Raw genomic sequence first — 12,907 nt, 5'->3', positions numbered from 1 at the left:
ACATTTGGTGATAGCTGATTCAAGTCTTTTGTGGGTGACTCTGAATAATAATAATCCTTACATTTGGTACAGCGCCTTATCACGTCTTTGAGACTTCTCAAAGCGCTTCACAGAATATACTGTAAAGTGAATTGACTATAATTTTGTTTTATTTTATTTGGGGGATTGTTGGCCAGGACACTGGGAGAGAGAAACTCCCTTCTCTTTTCGAGTAATGCCGCGGGATATTAAACATCCACCTGGACAGGCAGATGGCATTTAAATATAGATTGGGGTTTAGACTGGGGTTTAGATTGGGGTTTACACAGCTCCAGGTGTTGGACGCCCCTCGATATGATAATTATCACATGACACATTTTTCAGAGCAGTTTTCCGCACCCCTTCGCCTTTCGTCCCAGCTCCATAGTCGAGGCTTGACTGTTTACTGTGGGGGAGGGGCTGCTGTTTATTAATTGGTAAGATGCACAAACTCACAAGAACATGAGGGTGAGGCTTTCTCTCTAGTGTGACTTTGTTAATAGAAAATATAGCTTAGTGTTTAGTGGCAAAAACACCCAAGACATATTCATCCTGTTTTGCTGCGACTGATGAAACCAGACAGCACGTAGGAAGGTTGCAGAGGTAGCATGGATGCAGCGTAGTTTGCTAGGATTGGCGGTGTACAAAACAATACGATTTACATTTATATCGCGCCTTTCACATCAGGAGGACATCTCAAAGCACTTAACACTGCTGTCTGGGCAGCCGAGCTGGGGGTGGAAGCTGAAGGAGATGCAAAGCATAAGCAAATCCAGAGAGCAACTACCCACCTATTTCTCTCTTCCATCCCTCCCCTTGTCTCTCATACCTGTCCTGTCTCTGTTTCTAATTACAGTAATAATAATAAGCCTTGCCTTTGACATAGCGCCTTATCACGTCTTCGAGACGTTTCACAGGATACACTGTAAAGGGAATTGACTGTATATTTTGTGGGCGAAATGCGGCAGCCGATTGTGCACAGCAGTGTCCCCACAAACAGCCGTGGGTTGAATAGTGACCACCTTATTATTTTTTTAAGGAATTATTATCCCCAGAAAAGCGATCTGCCAACCGACTAACAATCGGGTTCCTAATTATTGCTTGGTAAACAGAGATGTGTGTGTGTGTGTGGAGTAAGGAAACTTGCCCAACGGCAGGTTTCTCGCTTATGAGTCGAGCACTCTAACCACTGAGCTGCAGGATTCCTCATTGTCTTCCACTCTCATCCACCTTTGGATCAGATGTTAAACTAAGGTCACGTCTGGCTTTTCAGGTGGACATTAAAGATCAAATAGTGATATTTTCCCGGTGTCTTGGCCAACAATCCTCCAGATAAAATTGTGTCATTCACTTCATGGCTGCTTGGGGGATATTGCTAATTGTGTGCAAATGGGCTGCCACTTTCACCTATAAAATATACAGTCACAACAGTACTTTGAAACAGCCTTCTGAGGTGAAAGTTTTGTTTCTGACTCAGTCTTTAGCTGTTTAGTTTTGTTTCTCTCTGACTCCGTCTCTTTCTCTTTTTCTCTCTATTATTCTTCTGTCTCAATCTCTGTATCTGCCTTTCCCTGCCCGTTTCTCTCGTTCTCTTTGTCTATCTCCGTCACTCTTTTTTTTCTCGTTCCCTTTACCTCCCTCTCTGCCTGCTCTTTGCCCGTTTTCCTTCTGAAGAATGTTTGCTTGCTGGTTTATAATGAAGAGCAGGAGTGTGATCGGAGCTGTGACTAATACAATACAAATTTACATTTAAATAGTCCTTTCACATCAGGAGGCTGTCCCAAGATACCTCCCTCCCCATCCTCGTCTGGCTCCCCATCCCCCAGAGAATCCTCATCCTCGCTTTCCACGGCTCTGCTCCTCCCTATCTCTGTGACCTGCTAACTCCATATCAACCTGCCCTGCTCCCTCTGCTCAGCGGGCTCTGACCTGCTCCACATCCCCTGCCAGGCCCATCGTACCATCGGCGGTCGGGCCTTCATCCCACAGTCCCTTCACCTCACCCCCTCCTTGCATCCTTCAAGCCACATCTCAAGACCCTTCTCTTCCACCACGCATTCGGCCACCCTCCTACCCCCACCCTCCCTCCACCTCTCCTGATCCCAACCACCAGCTCGGCTGTGGATCCTTGACTGTCCAGCACCCTGGGGTGTCCTCCTGACATGAAAGATGCCGTGTAACTGTCATTTGTTGTTTTTGTTATTGTTGACAGTCCTGGTTTGGCACCTGAGCTGGGAACCAAGGTTTGCGTCTGTGTGTGTGGGGGGGGGCGGTGGTTGGGGGATGCTCAAAGGGGAAGGATTGAGACAAACCTTGAATGAGATGAGAAAAGGAGCGAAACCGAGAAACTGTGGGATGGAGTTGCAGATGGAAGCAAATAAACTAAAATCAAGCTACTGAACTGGTGTGTGTTCCACTAGAGGGTATCGCTTCACTGAAAACCATCCCCAGCTCCTCCAGCTCAGTGTACACATGTAGCTGCTGTTATTCTGTCTTTGCTGCATTTCACCCAGGCTTTTCGAACATTAACACACAATCTTCTAAAAAGTCCCTTCATGCCCTGGTATCTCCCTACCTCTCTGACCTGCTCTCTCCACATTCCACTTCCCACTGCCTCCCTCGGCTGGCTATGGCCTCCTGTTTGTCCCTTGTCCCCTCCGCTCCACCATCACTGGCTGTGCCTTCAACCACTATGCTCTGAAGCTTTGGAACTCTCTTCCTCAATCCCTCCGCTTTGACTGCTCCCCTTCTTTGAGATCATGACTGAAGACCTTCCTCTTCGACCATGCTTACTGTCACCTCCTCCCACCCCCTGGCTCAGTATCAGGCTCTGCCACTTTTAAGCGCTCCAGGCAGTACTGGGGAGACGCATTGCATTGTCGGGGATGCTGGCCTTTGGATGATGATATGTTGAAACAAAATTCCCACCTGCCTGTTCAAGACGATGTTAAAGATCCCAGGGCACTATCCAGACAGAGAAGGGAGTTCTCCTTTCCTCCTTATAAGAGATGGGAATTTGCTTCAGCAAATAGCTACCAGTTTTGCCGAAATCCACGACAGTTTGTGGGGACCCTGCAGTGTGCAGTTGGCTTCCGCGTTTCACCCCCAAAGTATAGTCAATCCATTTTACAGTATATTCTGTGAAGCAATTTGAGACATCTGAACGACCCGACAAGGCGTTATATCAAACGTAAGTATTATTATTATTCTCCTGGTGTCCTGGCCAACATTCCCCCCAGTTAAGTTGGTCATTCACTTCATGTCTGTTTGTTGGAACTTACTCTGTGTTTGCCCACAAATACATAGTGCCTTGATATCTCTTACCATGAAGAGCTTGGAGGCGCTTAGACAATATAAATGCTGTATCAAATGCAAGGATTATTGTCAGTATAAATATGGAAGCTGAACCTTCAGCTGAGCTCCAAGTGAGCTGGTCCAGGCTGACACCTGGCTTCACCTGTAAAAGACCCTTCAGACCAATTACATTTGAACCATTTACTTTTGCAGAGTGTTGGAAGCCTGACTCATTGTGCAGATGAGAAGTGTTTGAATCGCATTAATCATTTGTTCCTAAACCGCATAACCTCCTTTGTAATCTGCTGGTAACTTGCTAACCTTCAGTCTGAGAACCTAAGGATAAATCAGAACCTTTCTCTGTTTTTCACTCTCTACTGAATGCTTTTAGTTTGGGAGTGAAACAGAAGAATGCAGACCTTTTGCTCTGTTTATTGGCTGTGGAATGAAATCTGTGAGTTATAACAGAACAGTCCACCCTATTTCTCTTATCGTCTGGGGGGACATCGAGGGGATGGAGTGTTCAGCCTTTAGTGTCCTTTAGTGTCCAATGTTCCCTCTATGAACTGTTGATATAACTCACCAAATCATGTCTCTTTCTGCTGCCTCTTTGGCTCATCAGGGAAGTGGGTGTAGAAGAGGGGAATAGAAGCATTGTGGAGGAATCATCAGAGCGGACATCAGAATAGATAGGTTGGGATGAAACGCCTATTTCTGTGCCATATTGCTCCATATGACTCAACTTCTACCCAACCAAACGAGTGAAAGGTCCATCTCAGACCTACTGTTTGATGACACTTGTTTCCTCGTGTCCTATCTCGAGCTCGAGCAGTATTGTTTATCACCTTGGGATGTCCTCCTGATGTGAAATACACTGTACAAATGTCAATTTGTTTTGCATTGTACATGTGTTTTTTATTCATAATTCCGACATCTATGTAGTACCTTACATTGATCTATATGGGACCTATAATAATAATAATCCTTGTATTTGATACAGCACCTTATCACGTCTTCGAGACATCTTAAAGCACTTCACAGGATACACTGTAAAGTGAATTGACTGGATATTTGTGGGAGAAACGCAGCAGCCAATTGCGCACAGCAGCGTCCCCACAAACAGTTGGGGATTGAGTGACCACACTATTATTGTTTTTTTCTTGAGGGATTATTATCAGACGTGTGGAGTAAGGAAACTTGCCCAAGCTTTCGTCCTGACCTACCGGAATGGAACCTAGGTCTCTCGCTTGCAAGGCAAATGCTCTAACCACTGAGCTACAGGACCTGCCTCAGTGACATATTACAATAGTGAGGAATGATCATACTGACAAGTTCACATTGACGACTGAAAATATTGGATTCAGTGCAGTTCAAATGTAACCGTTAATAATAATAATCCTTGCATTTGATATAGCGACTTATCACGTCTTCGAGACGTCTCAAAGCGCTTCACAGAATCGACTGTAAAGTGAGTTGACTGTATATTTGTAGGCGAAATGGGAGTAAGAGGTCACTCCACCGTAAGCACCTTACAATTCACCCCTTCGTTCTCAACAACATAATAAAGCAGATGAGCTGATGTCTCATGTGAAGGAGGCTATGTCCAGCGATGCAGCGTTTCCACATCACTGCAGTGGAATGTCAGCCTAGAGTCTGCACTCACAGCCCTGATACGAGACTTGAACCAACAAACTTATGACTTGGAGGCGAGAGAGAGTGCAAACTTGTGAGTCAGGCTGACACCAAAAGCAACGTCAGACGAAAACAATAACATTTCTACTTAAGGATTATGCCTTTGGGCTGATCGGAGGCTGATCGCAGGCTGATCGCAGGGTGCATGATGTGCTGGGAAGAGGTACAGAGATTATTTGAAGAACAGATTGGGAAGAAATTACCAGCCCTGCCTGACCTTTAGGTGACATTGGGTTAGGAGTCCTGAATGTTCAGAAGTCACTCACGGATTTATACGCTGCACTGAAAAGTGATTTCTCTTATGGTTGTGAACAAATTAGTTTTTTCAGTCAACCATCATCGGTTTAAAGAGTCTGCAGACCAGATTCCTCAGGTGGTGAGAGCTACACTATCAGTGGTGCCATCTTCTAGAAGACATTAAATGTGGTCTCATCTGCCCGTTCACATAGGTGTTATAGATCCCGCAACATTATTTGCAAGAGGGAGATTTTCTGGGTTTCTCAGTGAACAATCTTCCAGATGCATTTGGTCATTGAGCTGATGGTACACCCACTGTCTGTGTGACCAGGGCTCCCTCTGCCTTCCCTGTCTTCATGGACCTCTGCGTTTGGACAACGTGGACCTTCTCTCCTCCCTTGTCCAGCTCAGTGGTAATTGTTGTTGTTGGTCACTCACCTAGTTAAAGTCCTGCTAATAATAACAACAATAATAATCCTTGCATTTGATACAGCGTCTTATCATGTCGTTGAGACGTCTCAAAGTGCTTCACAGGATATATTGTGAACTCGATTGACCCACTGCCATTATTTCGTCTCGGCTAACGGTTTGTGTGCAGCTTCTGCACCGTGACCTGCTGTTGTGCCATTCTAGGCTGCTCCCTCTTGATGACATCATCCACAGACTTGGAGTCAACTTCCATATGTATATGGATGGCACCAAAATCTACTCCTTCTCTAGTCGCTACCCCAGGACTGATCTATCTTTAATGATTAGACAAACTGGGGATCTTCAGTTTTGAGAAATAATGTCTCAAAGGGGACCTTATAATGTGTATAAATAATGTTAATCGCTTACAGCCACCAGACTATAGGTTAAATCTGGTGAAGCTCTTTGAGGTGTTTTGACAAGATGATAAAATGCTGTATCAAATGCCAAGGATTATTATAAATTGTTGTTGTTGGCCAGGGCTGGTGTGGGTTTAAGGTAAAGCATCTTTTGCAGTGTTGCTCTCCCGATCGGTTGCCACGTTTCCCTGCTCTGAGACATTACCCTATGTGGAGGCTGCTATATAAGTGCAAGTTGCTGTTGTTGCTCGGTTTCTGTGACTAATCTTTCTCTCGCATGTGTGCAAACCCGTCTAAAGCCTGTCACGGTGTTCAATTATCTTCCAGTGTTCTGGGACCCGCTGTGACCTTCCAAGTGTACATCAACGCTCAAAACTTGTCAACTGTGGACGTGGCCAATGCAGCAGGTAGGAACCGTGTTTACCTTCTGTCCATATCAGAGAATAGAGAGGTTACCAAACCCAAACACACCACTTGGGAAACTGGCTTATAATGGAAGAGACAGTGAGGGGCTGGGGCACAAGTGGGAAATCACAGAGTCAATTAAGGTGAGCAGAGATTTGATTGTTTGTAGAGGAGATGGATTCAAACTAGAGACGTGGGCCTGGCCTGGCAAAGCAAACAGGGCCCAGCTCACAACAAGGAGACAGACACATGTAGCTGAGCATGAGGTCAATTGGAAAGAAAACACTGACTTTGTGTGCACATGTGTCTGCCTGTATGTGCATGTGTGTGCGTGTGTGCCCGTTGTATGTGTGGAAGTTGTGTGTGTGCATGTGTGTTTGTGTCTGTGTGTGCGTGTCTGTGTGTGCGTGTGTGTGTGGGTTTGTATGTCTGTGTGTGTGTGTGTGTATGTGTGTGTGTCTGTGTGTGGGTGTGTGTATGTCTGTGTGTGGGTGTGTGTGAGGTATAAATGACAAGGTCTTGGCTGCCCCACCAACAGCAGTAATCATCAGAGTAAATGATTGCATTTGATGTCGCACCTTATCATGGCGTTGTGAGTACCAAAGCACTTCAAAGGATTTTTAAGTGCAGTAACTGAGTGTTTTGTAGGTAAACACAGGCGCCAGCTTGCACACCACGATGTCCCACAAATAGATGTGAAGTGAATAAACAATTTTATCTGGGGGGTAAATGTCCTATGGAGAGAGTGACCAGTTTTATTTGGGAGATTGTCGACCAGGAACCGGGAGAGAGAGAGAAACTCCCTTCTCTTTTCCTATAGTGCCGTGGGATCTTTTAACATCCACCTGAACAGGCAGGACCTCAGGTTAACATCTCACCTGAGGGAGGGATGACACCTCTGACAATGCTCTGCCACCCCCCCCCCCCCAGGTCTGCATTGGAGTGTCAGTCAAGAATGAGCTCAAAGTCCTGACACGGAGCTTGGACCCACAACCTCCAGAGTCAGAGGCGAGAGTGCTACCAACTGAATCAGGGCTGACATCCATTTTTCACACATGAGTAGTATATTGGCTTTGAAAAGCGAAGATGCCACGAGAAAGTTTAGGTGGTATAGGACTTGAGGTTAATGATAATAATAATAATCCTTGCATTTGAAATAGCACCTTATCCCGTCTTCTAGACATCTCAAAGCGCTTCACAGGATACTGTAAAGTAAATTGACTGTATATTTTGTGGGCGAAACGCAGCAGCCCATTGCGCACAGCAGCGTCCCACAAACAGCCGCGGATTGAGTTCAAATGTCTCCTCTGTGTGAGAGAAAAGGGGACAGACGTGAAGATGATATTTCAAATGAACAATGTCTGACCATCTGTTAAAGTGAGAATCATTTTGGCACATTAGGTTACCAGGTGGAGATGACAGATACACAGATTTATTGCTCTTACCTCCAGTGGAGAGCAACAAAGGTTCATCAGACACAGGGATTCTGTGCTTTCATTTCAGTTCATGTATTAATCTGCAGGCGCATTGAATTAGTAGCCTGGCTTCCTACCCAATGGGTCTGTTACAAACATTGCGATGGTCATTCTTTACAGTAAGACTGTAATCACAGTACATCAACAATAAGATTGCATTTACACAGCGCCCTTCATGCGGATGGTGTCCTGGAGAGCTTCACAGTGGTGGAGTCTGACCCCGAGCCAAAGGGGGGGGGAGGGAGGGAGGAGGGGAGGCGACCCTCAGCACCAACGTAAAGGAAGGTCTTTAGGTAGGATTTAAAGGTAGGGAGGAGAGAGGGAGCAAGGAGGAGGGATTGAGGGAGAGAGTGCTAGAGTTTCGGGGCGTAGTGGCTGAGGAGGCCAGAGCCGGCCGAGCGGAAGTAGCGAGTGTGGCAATGCAAGATAAAATTAATCTCACACTCACACAAACTCACTCACTCACACACACACTCACACACACATAGACTCACGCACAGACACTCACGTAGATACACGCACACTCACTCACATACACGGTGCCAGTGCAGCATCTATTAAGCAGCGAGGCAGGAACCTGTGACAAACAGAATTAGCTGCCATTACGGGTTGATTTACATAGTGAAAAAACACTATGTTGCTGGCGGATCTTGTAATTATGAAAACATTGGCAGCTGAGCTCCTCACCAGCTGAGCTGATTAGCAGAGATTGGGGACGCTGATAGCTTTGACCTTCACTGTAGCAAATACTTGTCAAAATGCCAGAAGTAATTACCTGGCTGTTTGGAAGGAGGGAGCAGCCATTCTGGGTTTTTTCCTGCCCTCGTTTCTGATCCGAAGCTTTTGGGATCAGGAGCCTCTGTCAAGTCCAGAGTTTCAGGAAAGAACGTTTGTAAAAGTGACAGATTTTATAAATAATAATAATAATCCTTGTATTTGATATAACGGATTATCACGTCTTTGAGATGTCTCAAAGCGCTTCACAATAAAGTGAATTGACTGTATATTTGTGGGTGAAATGCGGCAGCCAATTGCACACAGCAGCGTCCCAAAAACAGCCGTGGATTGAAGTGACCAAATTACTGTTGTTTTTTCTTGAGGGATTATTATCAGACATATTATCAGACCGATATTAAGGTCTTAAGACTGAAATAGAGAGAATAATTGTTCATAATAATATTAACACTTGCATTTGGTATTGCGTGTTATCCCATCTTTGAAACGTCTCAAAGTGCATCACAGAATATACTGTAAAGTGGAATAAAACAAAAGTCGCTGGGAACATTCAACAGTTTAGGCAGCATCTATGGAGAGAGGAAAGTGAGTTAACATTTCAGATCAATGGTGATAACCTTTTGAATTGATTGTATGTTTTTGTTGCCAATCTACCTGCCTTCTGCTTGCCTACACAGTTTGTAGATTGTGAGATGATGGGTTAATTGTTTCTGCTCTTTGTGATGCACGTCATATAAAGCCAGGGCAGGTTCACAACCTCTGTGGTTTCTTAATTAATTACCAGCTATTACAATCTAATAATTGATTTGAAAGCCTGTGTGTTTCTCGCCAAGACACCAAATCCAATGGTTTTATTTTGTTTCCAATGATATTCTTTGATGTGTATAATCTCGCCCGACAGCCGTCTAGAATTAATTTGCTGAGTGGAGGGGTTGAGGGGGAGTGAGCATCTGGTGGAGATCGGATAACAGAAGATCTCACAGATTGGGGAGGGGTGGGGGTGATGTGCTGGGGAGTAAAGGGATTTATAGACGAGGGTGAGGACCTTGATGTTGGTGCATTAGGGGAGTCAGGAGAGCCTGGTCAGGGCTGGGATGATGGCGGATGGAGTTTGCTGAGGATGGAGTTTGGTATGGAAGGAGTTTGGTGAGGATGAGGGTTAGGATGCGAGCGGCAGAATTTGGTATGAGCTGAAGCACTTACAGATGGTGAGACTGGGGAGGCCAGTAAAGAGTGTGTTTGGAAAGTCAAGTTGGGAGATAAGAAAGGTGAATTTCGGCAGCATTTAGTGTGAGATTGAGTGGAAGTAGACAATCTCATATATAGCCACTTATTATATCTCTCCACTTATAACCTGAGCCAAACTCACTCAGGTCCCTTGTAATTGAATTAGGCATTTTCATTTGATGAAACTGTGTCATAAAGATATTGATCAGATCAGATTGATCAGATGTTGTGTCTATTGTAATGGATTACCACGTCTCCGAGACGTCTCAGAGCGCTTCACAGAATATACTGTAAAGTGAATTGACTATATTTGTGGGCGAAACGCAGCAGCCAATTGTGCACAGCAATGTCCCACAAACAGCTGTGGATTGAAGTGACCAAATTATTATTTTATTTTTTTTCTTGAGGGATTATTATCAGGCGTGTGGAGTAAGGAAACTTGCCCAAGGTTTCGTCCTGCCGGGAATCAAACCCAGGTCTCTCAATTGCGAGGCGAGTGTCTAACCATTGAGCTACAGGATCTCACCACTGAAACTCTCATCCAAACTTTCATCACCTCCTGCCTTGACTTCTCCAATGCTCTCCTCTTATTAATAACAAGCTGCAATGTGTTGAGATGGAGCAGATTTCTCATCTTTTCTCTTGCTTTGGAAAAAAATCTCTTTGTTAAACATTGTCTTGTATTAAAACATATTCCCACACAGAGGGTTTTGAGCTCACAGTCCAGGCTGATGATCAAGTGCAATTCTTTGATGAGACGTTAAACTGAGGTCCCGTCTGCTTGTTCAGATGGGTTTATCCCATCAGAGATACAATTCTACGGGTGCAACCAAAGATTTCAGATAATTATTACATATGTAAACAATTTGCATGTATCAAGTACCTGCATTCCCATTATTGTCATGGTTTACACCTCATACCCCACACTGCTGAAACCCTCATCCACGCTTTCATCATCTCCCGCCTTGATTTTTCTAATGCCCTTCTATATGGTCTCCTCGGTTCCACTATTCACAAAGTCCAACTCATTCAAAACTCACCCTTATCAAACTCCCCACCCCCATCATTCCAGTCCTTGCCAAGCTCCACTTGCTCCCTGTCACAGACTGGATCAATTTCAAGTTCCTCACAGTCCCTTACAAATCACTTCATGTGCTAGAACTCCTTATCTCTCCAACCTGCTCATACTTCACTCCTTTGCTCAGCTGGCTCGGGCCTTTGGCATATCCCACCAACCCGGCTATTCCACCAACAGTGGCCGTGCTTTCAGACACTTTGCCCAGAATTTCTGGAAACTCCCTGCCCCAGTCCCTGCTCCAGTTTTCCCATCTTAAGATCACACCTGAAGACCCTCCTTTTTTAACGTGCCTAGGGTTACCTCCCCTTTTTCCCCGGCTTGGCATCAAACGACACCACTGTTAAGTGTTCCAATCCGGCATGAGGGCCACCATATAAATACAAGGTGGTGTTGTTGTTGTTGTGGCTCCATGATAGAAATCCTCTTGGGGGCTCCATCTACCCTCCCATTTTATTCCTGCTCTGTCTCCGCATCCGTGACCTCTTCTGCTCATCGCCTGACCCTATCCGCCTCCTGCCACTGACTCCACTCTACATTCATCGACCTCTCTGAGATTGCACAGCCTCAATTCACTTGACCTCGAAACCACTTTCATGCCGCGATGACTGAATCACTGAACCTTGATCTCATCCATGACCTCTTGACATTTGATCAGGTAGTGAAAATCGTTTCCTCCCCATAATTTACATAGATTTGTGGAGTTCGGTAGCTCAGTGGTTAGGGTACTCGCCTCGCAAGTGTGAAGAGCTGGGTTCGAGTTCCGGCAGAGCGAAATGTTGGGCAAGTTCCAGCAGTAAGCATGAATCCACTTGTTAGTCGATTGGCGGATCACTTTTCCGGGGGTAATAAATCCCTCCAAATTTTTTTTAAAAACATTAATAATTTGGTTATTCAATCCCATAACTGTTTGGGGGGATGCTACTGCACGTAATTGGCTGTCACGTTTCGCTCACAAAATATAGTCACTACACTTTACAGTATATTCTGTGAAGCGCTTTGAGGCGTCTCGAACACACGATATTATTATTATGATAAGTAAGTTTAAATACATTGATGCTTTTTGCTTCAACCATAGCTTCTGGCAGTGAGTTCCACATTCTTACCACTCCTAGATCTGCCACTGGCTGTTTTATATCCCCTCCCTCCCTCCTTCACACACAACCCACACACGTGGAAACAGCCTATCAATATCCACCCTATCAAATTACAATGTAATTTATATATATAGGGTGTTTCACCTAAGGAGGACATCTCAAAACACTTAATTTCTGAAATTCATCAAAGCGGCATTTTCTGCCCGTCTCTGGTAAACATTCTCGGCTGCTCACAGCTTCATTGGATCCAAATCTGTTAATGTTCTCGGCCTCACTCTCTCATCTGCTCTCAATCTGGAGCTTCCTATCTTCTCCATTGCTGAAATGCCTCGGTTTACCAGCAGTGAGTAGGAACCTGGCGGATCGCTTTACTGGGGATAATAATCCCTTCAAAATAAATGAAAATAAGTAATTGGGTCCCTCAATCCACGACTGTTTGTGGGACATGGCAATTGGCTGCTGTGTGTCGCCCACAAAATATTCAGTTAATTCACTTTACAGTGTATCCTGAGAAGCGCTTTGAGACGTCTCGAAGATATGATAAGGCGCTATATCAAATGCAAGGATTATTATTATTAACACATTAAAGACAAACACCTTTTCCGCTGAGTCAAGCTGATGAATAAGGTCCCAGGTTTTGCTCAAACTGCTGATTTAGTGAGTCAGTTTGACCCGAGTTTAATCTACCTTCCCCTCCCCGTCCCTGTCCTGTTTGAACCTCCTCACGTCCACTTTGATGTCTGGCAACAATCAGTCACTTGCCATGTGAGGAATCAGGGTGTGAATCCAGCAATCTCATGCACAGCATGTCATTGCACACTCTTC

The 12,907-nt window shown here is 45.0% G+C and overlaps 1 protein-coding gene across 1 annotated transcript in view; it reads left to right on the top strand.

The window, feature by feature from the left end:
- The window catches only part of ptprn2 (protein tyrosine phosphatase receptor type N2), a 168,644-nt gene that overhangs the window by 73,654 nt on the left and 82,083 nt on the right, over positions 1–12,907 (top strand). Inside the window, 1 exon segment of the mRNA XM_042332553.1 lies at positions 6,396–6,475. Within this exon segment, the coding sequence (XP_042188487.1) occupies positions 6,396–6,475 (80 nt within the window).

Source organism: Callorhinchus milii, unplaced genomic scaffold (assembly GCF_018977255.1).
Source record: "Callorhinchus milii isolate IMCB2004 unplaced genomic scaffold, IMCB_Cmil_1.0 Scaffold2, whole genome shotgun sequence".
In the NCBI taxonomy this organism is placed as follows: domain Eukaryota; kingdom Metazoa; phylum Chordata; class Chondrichthyes; order Chimaeriformes; family Callorhinchidae; genus Callorhinchus; species Callorhinchus milii.
Note: the sequence above shows the minus strand (reverse complement) of the source record. Positions and strands in the feature narration are given on the sequence as shown.